General features: G+C 42.8%; 1 protein-coding gene across 1 annotated transcript in view; it reads right to left on the reverse strand.

Annotated features, from left to right (window-relative positions):
* Window positions 1–2,229: 2,229 nt before the first annotated feature.
* SH2D4B (SH2 domain containing 4B) overlaps window positions 2,230–19,244 on the reverse strand; it is a 195,997-nt gene continuing 178,982 nt past the window's right edge. Inside the window, exon 8 of the mRNA XM_029610702.1 lies at window positions 2,230–2,370. Within this exon, the coding sequence (XP_029466562.1) occupies window positions 2,230–2,370 (141 nt within the window). The remainder of the gene's footprint in view (window positions 2,371–19,244) is intronic.

Raw genomic sequence — 19,244 nt, forward strand, 5'->3', positions numbered from 1 at the left:
TCCTCAACCGACTGCACTAGGCAACAGGGCTGTTCCTCATCCTGGATTCCCAAAGTCTGCTTGTCTCACTGGCCACTGACCCTTCTCCCAAGGTAGGGACCATCCTCCACCCACCTGATTGAGTCTGAACATGATGGCCTTGGGCTTCAGACACTTCACTAACTTCTGGCCTCACTGTTTGACTTGACTGGGCAGGTAGACCCCAAGTGAAATACACTGAGTCTCCCTGGTATCTAAGCAGCTCTCTGCTCTTCTTTCAACCTCTCTAACTCTAGATTCAAATTCATTTTCTCGATCTCCGCTCCCTGCGTAACAACTTTTCTCGTCCAGAGCCTCTTGCAGTGCAGTAACCTGGACTTGCAGTTCCCCTTCTCTCTGAGTTAGCTGATTGACCCTAGCCTCAACTGCACCTTCTACTGCTGTCTTTTCCTCCAAAATCTTGTAATTTTGGTCTTGCAGCCCCTTGATCCTGCCTTCCATCTCCCGTTGCTGAGTAGCATGCACTCGCCTCCTGGTCTAATAACTGTTTTAATCTGGCAGCTTCCTCCTCAGCAGTTTCCCGAAGTTGCTGCTGGGTGGCTACAAGGTCAGAGAGCTCCTGGCACTTTGCCTCCCACCTTTTCACAACTTCCTGCATACTCCTCTGTTCCTCTATCACCCTTGTCCACCTTTCTTCTGACTCAGCATACTCTGGTGCTTGCTGCAGCTTCCCCTGTAGGCCTGCAACTTCCCCCTTAGTGGCCGAATGGCTATCGAGTAATCCGGACATTAGCAACTGCAACTGCTGATTTTGTTCTATCTGCTGCTGCAATAAACTCAGGGCTGTCCCCAACTCCAGCTCTACCTTCACCTTCCCCTGAAGGGCTAGCTAGTTGTTGGGCCAAGGACCCTCCTACAGAGTCCTGATCCACTCTTCCCCCTGGCTTGCGCGGACTCTCCTGCTCAACCCGGATGCCTTGTACTGAGGAAACTTTCTCTTTCTACCCTCTTCTTAAAATCAGCTTGCTTCTTCTTGCTTTCTTCCCCTTTAACCTGGGTCTTGCCTACTTCTAGGCTTCCTTCCACACTCCCTATCTTCAAATAACCCTCCCCCTTTTGACCACTGCAAGGGGAGTCCCTTACTACTTTGTCACTGGTGCTGCTTTCCTGTTCAGTATCAGCAGTGCTCAACCCCTCCGGAGCCAGGCCCCCTTCTCTGGCTGGGAAACAAGCTTGGAGAAATTTCCCTTTTATTCCCCTCTACTGTCCCTTCCTGCCCAGAGTGTGCCTCTCCTACTTCGTGGGATTCTGCTGAAAGACAACCCCCATGAAAATCTGGGTCACCTGCACCTTGAGACTGTGAGGTACTCTCTCCAACCTCCCCCATCATTATCTGCCTAGCGTGACCGCCCTCATCTTCTGGGTCTTATTGTCCTTACTAAAACGTGCAAAACACCCCTGACTGTTCCGCCTTAAAACCACCCCTATTCTCAACCTGGGTACAAACGTTGGGGTTGCCTATACTCACCCCCCTTCCATGCGGAGACCCCTCAAGGGCTGTCCCTTCCCCAACCCACTCTCTGTATAGCCTTTCTAGTGGGTCTTTGGGACAAGTCTCCCCTACATGGATGTCTTCTCCACAAATCTGGCAAGAGGTACTGCCCCCCTGGCTTCTACCTTTTTTCCCTTTCTTTGGGGTGTCCCTCGGGCTCCTCTATGTACGACACTTCCTGTGCCAGACCCTAACTTTGCCACCTTAATCTCCTGCCCCTCTCTGTGTACTTCTTCACACGGGCAGTCTTCCTTAACCTGGTCTGGCTGCGGGCCCCATAAGCATTCCTCTTTCTCCTTTTTAGGACCCTTCCCAGCCATTTCTATCTTTGGCCGCTGGTTGGTGGGTTCAGTCCCACCCCTGGGGATCTACCCTTCTTGGCCCATGCTGTGTCAGTCTCCTGCAGTTCCTTATATCCCTTTCTCCTGAGGACCCTGCTCCTTATTCCAGCCCCCCTGGCTGCCTATAAAACCACTTGACACACATATTCCCCCTCATAAACCTTTTGCAGTTCCCTGTATATCCCTTTGTCACAAGGACACTGCTCCTCATTCCAGCCCCCCTGGCTGCCTATAAAATCACCAATTTTAACATCACCATCTACACCCTGTTGAAACAGTCCCAGTGATTTCTTAACTGAAGGTATACAGTCCCATCTCTTTTTCCACAGTGGGTTGTGATAGCTTCTGTTCTGTGAATCACAGGTGTCCATTTCGTTTGGCTTTTCCATCGTTCTCAGGCCTCCTTCTCCCAATATGGCCAGCATCTGCATCCTCTCTACGTGGTGCCTCTTGCTGCTTGCCAGGGTTTCTTCGTACACCCTCGTAGTCGTTGGGTACCTGTTAACGAAAGGAAAAGGGGATCCGAGTGCAGACTGCTTCACCAAACTCTGCCAGCCCCCAGGCTCTGCTTATACCCTTACCAGAAGAACAAGTTACACCAGCACTTCTGAAGTATACATCCCCGCCATCGATTGCATAACCCCTGGGCTTCTCCTTGGCACCCCCACACACCACAGTACCTGGAGCCCCCTCTCCTTCCGACGGTGTGGCTAGTCCCAGGTACGCTTACCAGAACCAGAACCTAGACACAACAGGCATCCAGAGCTCTCCACGGCTAATCCCCAGCCTGGTCTGCTCCTCCTAATCCTGTCCGGTCCTCTCAGCGGTCTGGTCAGGTTATTATAATCAATATCCTTCCTAAACAAAATGATCTACAAGCCAGTAACAACTGCCAAAGCGGTAATGAGGGATGAGAGAGGGTGTCAGAAGATGTACTGAAGGGGGATAATCGTATCACACCGTATATGAAGTATGAAGTATGAAGACGAAAACAGAACTACCAATTAGTCAATTTTTGTGACTGAGTACAAACAACAGGCTTGAGAGTTGTATAATAGGTTTTTATGCCAAGGATTCTTTGGTCAGCCTTCCAATTATCATATCGTTGGACTTTATACTCTAATCAACAATTATTATTCTCTTATAAACAATTTCAAGATGGCATAAATTGGTGTGTATACTATGTTACAGAGATTGAGTGATGGAGATTGCTGAGATTATCCACAAACATTGGCAAGTGTTGTTTTTACATACATTTTTTTTTCTGAACCACCATGTATTGCTTTTCTAGTGGTTATAATATGAAAGATCTTGTGAAAGCATGGCTACCAATGAAAACTGAGGAAGTGGTAAATGACATTGAAGGCCATTGGCCATGTGGGAATTGTTTATTCTGTGATGAAACCATTGAAGGTTATGAATGGCAATTTCTCAGGATGGGGATTGTGGTAATATATTTGATATGTGTCAATGTAACAAGACCTACATTGAATGTACCAAATGAGTGATCAGAGTGAGATTAATAAAATATCAAAGTTATATTAACACACATAAATTACAGGTGCCATTGGTGTCTCATTGCGTATATGTGCAACATACTTTTGCACAGTTGAAGTGGGCTTTTTTGGAACAAGTCCCTTTAGAAAGGAGAAGTGAAAATCCTCAAGCAAAGCTGGCTTTTTGAAAACTGTATTGGATTTTTTTATCTAAACACCATGAAATCTGAGGGCTTCAATGATGATCTTGAATGCCATTCAGTTATAGGAATGCATTGGTTAGTGTGTACACTGTTAGAAAAGACAACCAATTAAATAAAGACATCCAATCAAAAGAAGTAGTTGCCTTCGCATTAAAAGTGGTATTTAAAATACCTGCCATGTCTCCTTCCATTTTAGTTAAACTGACAAGCATTCATGAAATGAGAGGATGGCATTTTTTTGATTGAGTGAGACCAAAAGATTTCTTCCCCCTGACGTAGAGAAAAATCAAAACATGGACCTATGTCAGGGCTGAGAGAGGCTATTTCCTTATTGTCAGTTAAGCTGATGATTTATGTGCATAAGAAAACAAAAATACAAATATAGTAGGCTGTTTAAATTGATTTACTAAGGGCAGATGATTATAGCAATTGATCCACAACTAACACAAATATGATTGCTCTGGTTCTAAGTATAATGTTCCATTTGATGATTATATGAAAAACTAACAATGTAAGCTTCATGTGGAAGGTGTATTTAGTGTGAGACTGAGGCTGGTACCATTGTCAATTTTTACCATCCAAGCCCAGGTCAGCATCAATTTATATGGCAAAACTGTACCATAGTAGATTTCTTGCAGCAGCAGACTGGAGGCCTTATGTGTTTTTAAAATTAAACAAATATGAACAATTTTTTTTCCCATTTTTGATCATTTATTTTAGAAAGTCCATCAATCTACCAGAAAAAAAAACAAAATCCCAACTTAATAAATGTATTAATGAGAGGATTTCTGTGGTAAACAGAGGATTCCTTATCCCCTGAAGATTAATCACACATTTTGGGAGTAGTAATATCCCAGCCACAGTTAATGTAATATTTGCTATATTATGTTGTGTTGTGCTTCTTCAGGGATTTGCTTTCCCCATAATTGTGAAGTGATAGGGCACAAATACAACTGTTTTTCTCTTTTCTTTGTCCCTTATTTTCCTCAAGGTTATTGAATTAATCAATGACTCCTGATTTCACCAACTTATAAGTGACAGATTTTGAGAAGTCCATTCTTTATTGAAGTGAATGGATGGTTCATTTTGCTATGTGGAAATGCTATGCCAATAACATATTTTATATCTGAAATGGTGCCAAGTCTTTATTGTTGGCCTTTTATGTTTGGCTTAAAAAGCAAGATCCGTGTTTGAAATTGTCCGTTAAATATCATCAGAACTCAATTTCCTTCTTGAATATCGCAATTTAAAAAATTGAAAATGATTTTGTTACTAACATTTATCAAAAACATATTGAAAGAAATAATTTGTTGTGTGATTCAAAAGATTAAATCTCGGGTCCTTTAAGAACAATTTACCTGCCAGTCAGTTCCTTAGGCTTTGCCATTTATGTACCAACATTGATGACTTTAAGACACAAGCCCATATTATGTCATCTCATTTTCTTGGAAGAAGATATCCTGTCTCTTATGTGAAGAAAGCAATTTTATGGGCCCTATAATCGAACTGTGATTTATTATTACTGTATAAAGATTGTGATTATCTGCTTGGAATGACTTACTTTTGTGTTACAGCATATTTCTTTAACTCTGCAAGTGTACAGTATTATCAAGAAACATTGGTTTGTGTTGGTAGTACATGTAACGTTTGCCTTCCCTACAAGACATAATATTAAGGAGCAAGTTGTTAGCTCCATGGTGTTGATCAGTACTACTATAGAGAGACTAGCAAAGAAATAACGATAAAGGAACATTATGCTTATGACAACTGTGTAATGTGCTCATTGGCTATGGAAGGATCTCTTTTTTTTCTAAGAATGGATATTATGTTATTTTTTCATTTTTTACTATTTGCAAGTCATTTTTTCTTGTATATTTGATTAAATGTCCTTATGACAAACATTATATTTGAAAACTGAAAGAATCATCAAGACATGAATAATAGAACATAGAAGTTGCATTCAAACTGGAAAAACAGATGCTCCAATGAACATTTATATTCAAGAATGCCATCATTCATTTAATGAAATACAATGGACTGTAATTGACTATATTAAAATGGACCAGAATGGTAGTGATCATGAATGGCTGTTGTGTTCCGCGGCCATCCGCGACCGCGTCCCCCTACCTGACTGGCCCGGCAGGCCGCCGCAGCAGCGTCAGGGAATCGCCAGTGCTGGACTGTGGGCCTCCGTGGGCATCTGCTGGGGTTCCCGCACAAGGGGGCCATCCCTGCTCCCTCCTCGCGGTGTCAGGCAGCTTCCCCCACGGGTCGGGAATTCAAGATGGCCGCCGCCATCTTAGGCGCAAGGCCACACCTCCTCATTAGAAGTGATTATTCCCTTGTACAGGTCCTTGGTGAGGCCTCACCTGGAGTACTGTGTTCAGTTCTGGAGACCGTATCTACAAAAAGACAAAGACAAGATGGAAGCGGTACAGAGAAGGGCGACCAGGAAGGTGGAGGATCTTCATCGGATGACGTACGAGGAGAGATTGAAGAATCTAAATATGTACACCCTGGAGGAAAGAAGGAGCAGAGGTGATATGATACAGACTTTCAGATACTTGAAAGGTTTTAATGATCCAAAGACAACGACAAACCTTTTCCGTAGGAAAAAAATCAGCAGAACCAGGGGTCACGATTTGAGGCTCCAGGGAGGAAGATTCAGAACCAATGTCAGGAAGTATTTCTTCACGGAGAGGGTGGTGGATGCCTGGAATGCCCTTCCGGAGGAAGTGGTGAAGACCAGAACTGTGAAGGACTTCAAAGGGGCGTGGGATAAACACTGTGGATCCATAAAGTCAAGAGGCCGCCAATGAAGAGTGGGTGACTCGCCAGAATGATGGCTACTGCCTGGACACAATACCCTTATTCAATAAACATACACATGCTTACTGTGACTCCAACATCGCTCTAAACTTCAACAGCAAGAGGAAATGTGAAAAAAGGATTTGCACTTACAAAGAGGGGAGTAGCTGGCTTGTTACGGCGGTTACTACCCCAAACCAAATATGCCTGATACTTCACTTTCAATGCATATACAGCATAGCTCTCTGCTTCAACGGCAGGGGAGAAGAATAACTGATACTTCACACATCCAGCAGAGCTCTCTGCTTCAACGGCAGGGGAGAAGAAAAAAGGGTTTGCACTCACAAAGCGGGGAGTAGCTGGCTTGTTACGGCAGTTACTACCCCAAACCAAATGTGCCTGATACCTCACTTTCCATGCATATCCAGCATGGCTCTTTGCTTCAACGGCATGGGAGAAAGACTGATACATCACGCATTTCCAGCATAGCTCTCTGCTTCTACAGCAGGGGAAAAGAAAAACTGATGCTTCACGCATATCCAGCATAGCTTCAACGGCAGGGGAGAAGAAAAAGGATTCGCAATCACAAAGCGGGGAGTAGCTGGCTTGTTACGGCGGTTACTACCCCAAACCAAATGTGCCTGATACTTCACTTTCAATGCATATCCAGCATGGCTCTCTGCTTCAACGGCAGGAGAGAAGAAAAACTGATACTTCACGCATATCCAGCATAGCTCCCTGCTTCAACGGCAGGGGAGAAGAAAAAACAACCAACAAGGGCTGTACAACATAGTCTGGGTAAAACAAATAAGCATGGGTGTAGCTTGCTTATTGCGGCAGTTACTACCCCTACTACCCCTAACTAATCAAGCTAGATATTTCACTTGGATGCAGCTCCATCACTGCTCTCTACATTAATGGTGGGGGTGGAAGGGAAATAGAACCAAGAGCTAAGAGAAACAGATAAGTATGAGAGAAAAAAAAATGTGTGAAGCTTGCTGTGCAGACTGGATGGGCCATTTGGTCTTCTTCTGCCGTCATTTCTATGTTTCTATGTAAAGGGACCTAAGCCCTTTAATTAACCACAGCTACTTCCAATGATCCAGAGCAGAGGAACTATAAAAGGAGGCTTCCTCTGCTCATTCGTTGACTTGGCAACGTCCCACATAGTCAGGTCTGCTTGCTTCGGTGAGTTCTTGTACTTCAGATCCTTGTTCCTGTCTTGTCTTGGTGTTCCTGGTTCCTGACTTCGGATCGGCTAGCGGTGATTCCTGGTGTGTGACTTCAGATCGGCTAGCGGTGATTCCTGGTGTTTGACTTTGGACTGGCAAGTGGTGATTCCTGGTGTTTGACTTTGGACTGGCAAGCGGTGATTCCTGGTGTGTGACTTCGGACTGGCAAGTGGCGATCCCTTGGTATACGACCTCGGACTGGTAAGCGACGACCCTCTGGCACGTGACCTCGGACTACTTCTGGACCATCTAAGAGAAATGCTAAGAGAAATCAGGGAAGCAAACCAATTTGGCAGTGCAATAATAATGGGAGATTTCAATTACCCCAATATTGACTTGGTAAATGTAACATCAGGACTTGCTAGAGACATAAAGCTCCTGGATGTAATAAATGATTGCTTCATGGAGCAATTGGTTCAGGAACCAACAAGAGAGGGAGCTATTTTAGATTGTGGGGTAGATTTTAAAAGAAGCGCGATCAGCCTACTTTTGCTTGCGCATCAGACTCAAGCAAAAGTACGCTGGATTTTAGTAGATACGCGCGGAGCCGCGCGTATCCACTAAAATCCTGGATCGGCGCGCGCAAGGCTATCGATTTTGTATAGCCTGCGCGCGCCGAGCCGCGCTGCCTCCCCCCGTTCCCTCCAAGGCCGCTCCGAAATCGGAGCGGCCTCGGAGGGAACTTTCCTTTGCCCTCCCCTCACCTTACCCTCCCTTCCCCTACCTAACCCACCCACCCGGCCGTGTCTACACCCCCCCCTTACCTTTGTCGGGGGATTTACGCCTCCCGGAGGGAGACGTAAATCCCCGCGCGCCAGCGGGCCTGCTGCGCGCCGGGCCGCGACCTGGGGGCGGGTACGGAGGGCGCGGCCACGCCCCCGGGCCGTAGCCACGCCCCTGTACCCGCCCCCAAAACGCTGCCGACACGCCCCCGGAACGCCGCGACGACCGGGCCCGCCCCCCGACATGCCCCCCTCCGAGAACCCCGGGACTTACGCGAGTCCCGGGGCTCTGCGCGCGCCGGGAGGCCTATGTAAAATAGGCTTCCCGGCGCACAGGGCCCTGCTCGCGTAAATCCGCCCGGTTTTGGGCGGATTTACGCGAGCAGGGCTCTGAAAATCCGCCCCTTAATTCTTAGTGGAACGCAAGATTTGGTGAAAGAAGTAACGGTGGTGGGGCCACTTGGCAACAGTGATCATAACATGATCAAATTTAAACTAATAACTGGAAGGGGGACAATAAGTAAATCTGCAGCTCTAACACTAAATTTTAAAAAGGGAAACTTTGATAAAATGAGGAAAATAGTTAGAAAAAAACTGAAAGGTGCAGCTGCAAAGGTTAAAAGTGTTCAACAGGCTTGGACATTGTTTAAAAATGCAATCCTAGAGGCGCAGTCCATATGTATTCCACGCATTAAGAAAGGTGGAAGGAATGCAAAACGATTACCGTCATGGTTAAAAGATGAGGTGAAAGAGGCTATTTTAGCCAAAAAAAACATCCTTCAAAAATTGGAAGAAGGATCCATCTGAAGAAAATAGGATAAAACATAAGCATTGTCAAGGTAAGTGTAAAACATTGATAAGACAGGCGAAGAGAGAATTTGAAATGAAGTTGGCCATAGAGGCAAAAACTCATAATAAAAACTTTTTTAAATATATCCAAAGCAACAAACCTGTGAGGGAGTCGGTTGGACCATTAGATGACAGAGGGGTTAAAGGGGCTCTTAGGGAAGATAAGGACATTGCAGAAAGACTAAATGAATTCTTTGCCTCCGTGTTTACTAATGAGGATGTTGGGGAGATACCAGTTCCAGAGATGGTTTTCAGGGGTGATGACTCAGACGAACTGAACGAAATCACTGTGAACCTGGAAGATATAGTAGGCCAGATTGACAAACTAAAGAGCAGCAAATCACCTGGACTGGATGGTATGCATCCTAGGGTTCTGAAGGAACTCAAAAATGAAATTTCTGATCTATTAGTTAAAATTTTTAACCTATCATTAAAATCATCCATTGTACCTGAAGACTGGAGGGTGGCCAATGTAACCCCAATATTTAAAAAAGGCTCCAGGGGCGATCCGGGTAACTATAGACCAGTGAGCCTGACTTCAGTGCCGGGAAACATAGTGGAAACTATTCTCAAGATCAAAATCGTAGAGCATATAGAAAGACATGATTTAATGGGACACAGTCAACATGGATTTACCCAAGGGAAGTCTTGCCTAACAAATCTGCTTCATTTTTTTGAAGGGGTTAATAAACATGTGGATAAAGGTGAACCAGTAGATGTAATGTATTTGGATTTTCAGAAGGCGTTTGACAAAGTCCCTCATGAGAGGCTTCTACGAAAACTAAAAAGTCATGGGATAGGAGGCGATGTCCTTTCGTGGATTACAAACTGGTTAAAAGACAGGAAACAGAGAGTAGGATTAAATGGTCAATTTTCTCAGAGGAAAAGGGTAAACAGTGGAGTGCCTCAGGGACCTGTGCTTGGACCAGTGCTTTTCAATATATATATAAATGATCTGGAAAGGAATACGACGAGTGAGGTTATCAAATTTGCAGATGATACAAAATTATTCAGAGTAGTTAAATCACAAGCAGACTGTGATACATTACAGGAGGACTTGCAAGACTGGAAGATTGGGCATCCAAATGACAGATGAAATTTAATGTGGACAAGTGCAAGGTGTTGCATATAGGGAAAAATAACCCTTGCTGTAGTTACACGATGTTAGGTTCCATATTAGGAGCTACCACCCAGGAAAAAGATCTAGGCATCATAGTGGATAATACTTTAAAATCATTGGCTCAGTGTGCTGCAGCAGTCAAAAAAGCAAATAGAATGTTAGGAATTATTAGAAAGGGAATGGTTAATAGAACGGAAAATGTCATAGTGCCTCTGTATCGCTCCATGGTGAGACCGCACCTTGAATACTGTGTACAATTCTGGTCGCCGCATCTCAAAAAAGATATAGTTGCGATGGAGAAGGTACAGAGAAGGGCAACCAAAATAATAAAGGGGATGGAACAGCTTCCCTATGAGGAAAGGCTGAAGAGGTTAGGGCTGTTCAGCTTGGAGAAGAGACGGCTGAGGGGGGATATGATAGAGGGCTTTAAGATCATGAGAGGTCTTGAACGAGTAGATGTGACTCGGTTATTTACACTTTCGAATAATAGAAGGACTAGGGTGCATTCCATGAAGTTAGCAAGTAACACATTTAAGACTAATCGGAGAAAATTCTTTTTCACTCAACGCACAATAAAGCTCTGGAATTTGTTGCCAGAGAAGGTTGTTAGTGCAATTAGTGTAGCTGGGTTCAAAAAAGGTTTGGATAAGTTCTTGGAGGAGAAGTCCATTAATGGCTATTAATCAATTATACTTAGGGAATAGCCACTGCTATTAATTGCATCAGTAGCATGGGTTCTTCTTAGTGTTTGGGTAATTGCCAGGTTCTTGTGGCCTGGTTTTGGCCTCTGTTGGAAACAGGATGCTGGGCTTGATGGACCCTTGGTCTGACCCAGCATGGCAATTTCTTATGTTCTTATGTTCTTAAGTTCAGTCTCCATCCTTCAACATGGATAAGTGGTCCGATGAACAAAAGGAATAAATTAGAATCAATCAGTAAAACAATAATTTGTAGAACAAGAGAAAGTAAATATCTTTAAAGAATTAGACAAGCAAACAAGGAAAAAGAAATAGCAAAAGCACCATTAAAACAGGAAATACAAAAACTACTTTAGCAATCACTGAAAATGAAAATCTGACACAGGAATGGATAAGGAGAGGTGAATTTAAACCTAAAGATAAGAGATAGCACAGGACCGTGAACTATGGATATGAGGAGTGCTTTAGAGCAAGGCCTGGTGAATAGAAATGGGCCCACGGAGAAATTCAGGAGGGATGCACTTGGCCTCAACTTTTGGGGTTGAATGATATATTGTTATTGCAGAGGTTTATCATGGGGATTTGTATATCTCTTCAAAGGGATTATTTGAGAAAGAACCACTAGGGGGAGTGTATCCAAGCATAAAACAAATTGGTGCTCACTGGGATTTAACACAGATAGGAGAGTTTGGCAAGTAGCTGAAGTCAGTGGGGCAGAGTCTCTCTCTCATTCTTGCAGCCAGTGCCAGTGTTCAGCAGATGTCATGGCTGCAGGAGATGCAGAATATACTCCTGAGCAGTGCTACTGGGCCACCTGAGAAGAATCATGGATTTTAAAGTGGGGAACCCTATTCCCGGGACCAAGGAAGAAGATATAAAAGGATTTGTGGGTGCTGAAAGTTATTCTTTTCTGAAAAAGGATGGACTAAGTGCTGTTTTCTGTGCTCAAGGGGAAGAAGAGAACGGGACTGATACTATGCTAAAGGAGATTCTTGAAGGAAATGCGTTTTGTTGTTGCTGCTGTTGTAATAAACCTGTGTACCCTGAGAAATCAGTAATTTTTACAAGATTTTACTCTAACTGCTGGCAACCCCAAAACAGGGGCATAAAAGGTTTTGCTGGAAGAGAGAGGCCATTATTAGTTGTGGAAGAAGTTGGGTTGCTGTCAGTGGGGTCACAGAGGGGAAAGGGGCATTTGGGTGGAGACTTTCGTCCAACATAATAAACGCAGCCCTTGCCTCTGAGCCAGGTTCTGCTTGACCATTTTTGCTTTTGAACCCACACAGATTACTGGTGTTCAACTCACAAACAAGCATCAGACCCTCTATATATTTTACATGCCCCGATAGAGGACTATACCTAGCATGTAGGTAGGAAGTTTTGTACTGTAAGTGTTAACCTTACATAGTTAAATTGTAGAGATGTGCACAGGAAAAAAATCTTGCTTCATTTCTTTTTTGTCTAAATTTGTTTATCATTTCATTTGATGTTTGTTTCTTTTAATTGAAGAATAAATACGAAGATGAAAAAAAAGAAAAGAAAATGATCTAGGTTCCTTTATCCACTACCAAATCCTTTCTCTCCCAGCAACATCACAATCAAAATACTACTCCCTTCCCCACAGGCCTTCCCCATCCTTCCACCCTCCCATACCCATCTTACCCCATCAAAATAGGGCAGGAGTGATCCCCAGTCACGCCTGCTCCACCAGGTCCTATTTTCAAAAGGACGCTGGCCAGCTCTGAGGCTGGTGTCATTCTCTGGTCTGGCTCAAGGATAACTAACACCATTTTGAAAACAAAACCCATAGGAATAGAAGTGACTGGGACTGCTGTTGCCCTATTTCTTCTTCTTCTACAACCCCATAGATGGGATAAGATGAGTGGAGGGGTTGGCAGGCCTGAGGGGATACATGTTTTTATTGTACTGGCACTGGGGGGTGGGTGATGCTAATGGTGGTGGGGGTGGGCTGGGGCCTGCATTTAGATTGTATTTTTCATGCCATGTCAATACGAATACCCCTATATGAATACCCATCGTGCACACATGGACGCGCCAATTTTATAACATGTGCACACCGGCGCGCGCATGTTATAAAACTGTTGGGCTGCGCGCACATGCGCATCGGATTTTGTAAACCACGCGCGCAAGTGAGGGTAGATTTTTGCAAACCTCGCACGGTGACGCATTTCGGACTTCCCCAGTTACCTCCTAGTCCGTTCCAATTGTGAGGGAACTTCCCTACCACCCTACCTCATCTTCTCTATCCTCCCCTCTCCTTCCCACCCCCTAAAGGCTAGATTTCTTTTTTTTTTTTACCTTGTTTCAGCAACTTACTTCAGCTCCTGAGCTGAAGTAAGTTGCTGAAACAAGCACAAGCACAAGCACAAGCACAAGCTCCCGGCACAAGCAACTTACTTCAGCTCCTGAGCTGAAGTAAGTTGCTTGTGCCGGGAGCCAGGTTTTCGGGATAGCGCACAATGGCGCTGTTTGGGCCAGCCCAGAACACGCCCCCCGGCCTGCTCCTTTCAGGAAGGCCCCACTCATGTGCGTACCAGCCTTTACACATGTGGCCGGGCCTTTTTGAAAATAGGCTTGGCACACACAAGGCCCGGCCATGGGCTTAAAGGCCAGATTTTACACGCACAGCCTTTTTAAAATCTACCCTTATGTGTAAGAAAAAAATGTGCATTTGTGTGAGTTGTATTTCTACACTTTTAATGTGTTTCTCCTATATGGACATGTGTTTCCAGTGTTGGACAGTTAAAGTCAGAGGATTATTGATAGAGATAACATTATCTGAGAGTAATAAGATTCCTATGTTCATTGTCTTACACTGCTAGTTTGCTCTGTATGCTGCAGTTGTTTGATTTCAGTGTATTTTACCATAGAAACATGGAGTAGAGGAACTCATTTCTTTGATTTCCTGTTTAGCCCTTAAGGAAATGAGGACATAGTAAAGTCCATTTTTTAATTTATATATACATGATTTCCCATCTTTAGCCCGTCATGCTAAAAGCTTTATTTTCTAAAGTACTAAAATTGTTTTTCTACTTATTATTGTTTTCCTTTATCCACATTGCTTCTCATGGTCTCGTTAATAGTTCTGAGAATATTTAAATAAAGCAGTGTGACTGAAGATTGATGACGTGTTTGTAGCTCCTTTAGTCCAGGCTGACAGCATAATCAGATAATGCTCAAAGAGCATCCTCCTCCAAATTTCAGATCTTAAGAGCAACTTTTCATAACCAATAAGAGTTCTGAATATTACAGTATATTACACAATATAATATAGGAGCTTTCTAAAAACTCATGTAAAAGAGGTTTAACTTTTTGAAAAATGCAAGGTTACTTTCTGAACACATGACATGCTTCTTTTTATTCCACAAGTTTGCTGTCTTTCTGCAGAAAAATTTTCTAAGCTCCAAATTTTGGTGAATCAGTCCTGAAGTGTTTGTAACATAATCTAAACCTGGCTATCTTAAGCCATATGATATCCTTTTGCTCTGTTTAATTTCATCTTGGAAGTACTGATTTCCCTTTCTTTCCTTTGAAATGTATTATTCCTCCATGATATGGTCGTCTTTGTCATTATTTTCAATATATAGCATATACTATTGAATTTATTTTAATTTACTACGTGAGGTGATAGAAAACTCAGAGGAAAAAGATGGTATATGAAAAAAATATTTCCTCTGATGTAATTTTATTAAGCTTTACAATCTTATAATTGAAACTCACCATCATAATAGGCACTCCCAGCCAAACAAAGAAGCCTTCAATTGCCTTCCAATTAATCATCAGTCAAGTCTATATATTGCATAGATGACATTTTTACGCTTTCTTTTAAATTTTGCAAATAAAAATGCAACTTATCTGACTTCAAAAGAGTTCTTTTAATGCCATGTTTTACATTACTTGACTATTTTAAATTATTTTGGGCTCAAGAACATATAAATCTTAGTTGAGAATCTGAACATTTATTGTAATATTAAAAACTCATGATGAAATAGTAATTTTCAAAGACAGACATTCTATTAGCAAGATAATATATATGTGCCCTGTGCATTAGAATCAGTCAGAACACAAAAAAATATAGAGAAAGCATATATGAAATAAAGAAAACATGACATATATTATGTAATAAAATGATTGCAGTCTTGAGCATATTAAATATGAATGACAGAACTAATATGCAAAATACTAATTCTTTCCAAACACCTCTTGACATGGACTCAAAAATGTAGACAGTTCCCGGGAAATGTTTCTACTGGTAGAAATAAATTATCCTATCACTGTCGGTCAAGCTATTACAAACTTGAATTTGAATTCATAGCCTCAGCACTATGTAATCAGAAATGCTACAAATATATGCCAGTATAATATTCTAAAATTAATTTGCAAGTCTGTAGAATTTGATTAAGTTTCTTCACTGTTGTAAAGCACTGTATTATGCAATGTGTTCTGTCTTTAAGAACTGATGAATGTTTGAATTTATTCCTGCTTTTAGGGGGATTATATACCATACTAGCTGAAACCTGCAAAACATTTGCATTGAAATTAGTTTATCTCTTGAAACATCCCTCCTCTCTTTCCCAAATTATCCCTTCCCTACCTTCTCCCTCCACTCCTCTCCCATCACACCCCTTCCTCTCTCTCCCATCTCTTCTTTACCCCTCACTTATTTTCCCTCTTTTCTCTCTCATCTCTCTTCCCCCTCCCTCTTCCATTTTACGCTCACCATCCCCACAAGGGTAACCAGTTTCATCTGCTCCCTCAGCCTTGGGTTGTCTGTCCATGAAAGATACAATATGTGGTTGTGGTGTGGCCTCCTCTCTTGCCATCATTCTCACTGTAAGTTTAACCTCTACTGCCTATGGAGTCAACAGATGCAGTGCACAACAGCTGCACATGTCTCTGCCCCTGCAGCTTTCACCACAGTCTGACACTGTCTCTGTGCTCCCAAAATATTGTCTGTGTAGCTGAGCTGCTGCCGGCACACCTCCTCCATCTTCCTACTACTGCATCCACATTTTTCTGACTTGTGGGGCCCAGTGTAACCCAAAAATCATGGGGTATTTTACTATGGACAATGAATCCACCTAAAAGCCAGCTGTACAAACCTGGGATGTTTCTGATAGCAGGAACTCTGCTAGCACCTCCAGCTCTAAGCTACCTATCTGTTCCAGGTGTGGCATGGTAAATAAATATGGGGATTAGTAGTATGAGTTCAGACTCAGTCTTCTCCTCAGATTCCCAGAACAGCTGTATTCAGCCTCCTCCACTTGCATGGTCTTGATCAGGGCTAGAGCTCTGTGTGTGCTCTGCATAGAAGTAGCTCCTCATAAAGCAAGAAGCAAGTAAGTATAGGTGTTAAAAAAATATCAATTCCAGTTCTTCCTCTGACAAAGGCCAATCCTACCCCCAACTTCTTCCAGGGTTATACCCTAAGGGATACTGGATATACCCACATCTGCTCCCCTCTAAGAGAAAAGGTCCACCCCCACTTTCCAAGAAGCACAATGAATATCCAAGTTTAGCTGCATTGGCTATTTCTCTGGACACGGGACCTTGTTTTGGGCTAGGAAGCTACTCATGTTCTGTCTTGCCATGCACTTCAGCAGCAATATCCAGGACCTCCAAGAAGCTAAAGATTGCTTACAGTCCAATGATTCCATAGAGCCTTTCCTCCAGTCTTCCGCACATTGTTGCTTCCTGTTCTGCTCTGATGTGGCTATACCCCATCTGCCTTTTCTCTGATGTATGTCTATAGTCCTTGTGTCAATGTAGATTTTGCTTTATGGTCCTAGATGCCATTCATAAGCTGCTGACTTGTGCCACCAAAGTTTTCCTTATGTGCTGTTTTGCAGCCAAGCTCTTCGATGTTTAATCTTTGACAAATAGGATTCTGGAATTGTCTAAAACACATTCCAGGGTCTTGTCATTCTCCTCTTGACAATATTTGAGCATCTGCAAGCTGCCCTTGTTCTGCACGACAGGCACTAAGTTCTGCCTCCTTCTGCTATACCCGTAGATCAAAGCTTTCAGGCCTTCTAGCAAGTTCTTCCCATTCCCTTCTCCTTCTCCTGTTCTCTCCTGTTGTCCTGCTTCCTGTATGTATTAGATCTTAACATTGCTCTCCTTCTTTTAACTTAATGACCAGCTACCTATAAACCATTTTGATGAACTTTTGTTGTAAAAGTGGTATATAAACCTTTTTAAATAAATAAATAAACACTCTGTTACTAAATCTCGTTCTCCACTATTTCTATCCTCTCTGGCATGACCTGCACTCTTCTCCTCTTCCAGAAATCATGAACTCACCCCTCTTGCTTATCCTACTCACCTCACCATTTCTTCTTCTAAGACTCCTCTCAGCAGTCATTCGCCTAGCACACCCATGTAACCAGACAGCCTCTTGGCTCCTTCTATTCTCCATATACTCCAGTATCACTATTCTGTTAACAAACACTATTATATATACACATTGGCAACATGTGAGACAAAACAAATCTGATAGACAGACCTCCACAAGCACACCAGAAGACAAAGAACAAATGACAAGAAAGGAAGCAGTAGAGGAAATAAGAAACATAAGACACAATAAACTGAAGTGTTCAACAATGGCCTTATTGACCTCAGTTGAATCATTCATGCCTGACAGCAACACTGAGAGTAAGAGCAGGAGCTAGCCTCCAAAGTATAAGTGTTTGTAGGAAGGGAAAGGAGCTGGGAGAAAAACTACTTCACATGCCCTGATGGTAAACATAGCATCGTGAGCAAACATATTCATGTTTAACAGTTAATTTTCAGCTACTGTGCATACAAACATTTTAGTAGTCTTGCTAACAAAGGCCTAGATTCACCATTCTAACGCAGAATGGTGAATCCAGTGAAAATGGGGGGCGGGGGCGAAGGGGGGGGGGTGGGCCTGCAAAAACCGGCAGCCATCGCACCACTGCGGTGTTATCGCTGCCGGCTTTCGCACCCAATAGCGCCACTGTGAAAGGTGGTGCTATTGGGCACACTACTGGCGACGATAACATGTCTTACCTTATCGCCGCCGGTGAAGACATCGCAGTGTCCGCCTCTTCGCCGCCCCGACTCTGCCCCCGGCAGGCTATCACATGTGAAATCTTCGCGTGCGATAGCCGTTTATCGCTAAGCGATACCAATAGAAAATGACCCCCAAAGTTAGGCACTTTTTGCTGCAAGAATATGATCTGCAGATCATTATCTTAGCGAATCACATGTTAAATTAAATTTTAGTGAGATACTAAAAAAATTAGTGCCTCTGGCTAAACATTTGTGAAGTTGAGTGAGTTGGCCCCTAATGTATCTAATATTATTATACATTTACATTATAGGTATATACACTGGGAATAAAAGTATGATTTTTTAAAATCTATTTAGAACTTCAGATTATAGAACATGGAGATCAGTAAGATTTATGTTTACCTCATAGTTCAATTACATTTGTAAAGTCAAAGTGTGCATTATTTTCTAATCTACTAATCAGCTAATTTTTTATTCTACCACTTTTAGATAAAGATTGTTGATCATTGGCTAGTGATGCCAAATATTTTATTATCACTGAGATCTATATTCAGACATTGTCCAGACAGCAAGGTTAGGGAGTTATTTAACAAAGTGCTATATGTCGTTTTGCATGCAAAAAGCACCTTTAACGCATGCAAAAACACCATAATGAGATGCAAATTAAGAGGAGTTTGGATTTCTGGCCTCTACCTGACTCTCTACCTGGGTAACATCAAGCTAGGTTGAGAGAACATTGCACAACTCTCATCTTTGGGTGAGTTTCCTCACTTTGAAGGTCATCAAATCTTCACAAGAGTGCACTGTTCTGTCAACGTGGCCCTTAACCCCTACATTAATACCTTATCCTCACCTCAAGTAGCTAGGTGAGCCTCCTATAGAGGTATAAATACCTACCTAATATGAGGGTCATATAGCTAGTCTCTGTCTCTGTCTCTCAGTGGTTGTAGGTAGGAAATACAACAATTCAGGCACTTTTGCACTTATTATCACAAAGTGCAAAAAAGTTATTGCAGTTTGCACTAATACCTATGCAAATCACTAAGATAGTGCACTTTGCAATAAACATCCTATTAGCATAAAACACACCCCTTTTCCTATCGCATTCAATATTTAGTGCATTTTGATAAATCCAGGCCTTAGCCGGCTATGTCATCTAGCTAACTCTGAATATCGAAGTTATCCAGT

Source organism: Rhinatrema bivittatum, chromosome 7, assembly GCF_901001135.1.
Source record: "Rhinatrema bivittatum chromosome 7, aRhiBiv1.1, whole genome shotgun sequence".
Lineage (NCBI taxonomy): Eukaryota > Metazoa > Chordata > Amphibia > Gymnophiona > Rhinatrematidae > Rhinatrema > Rhinatrema bivittatum.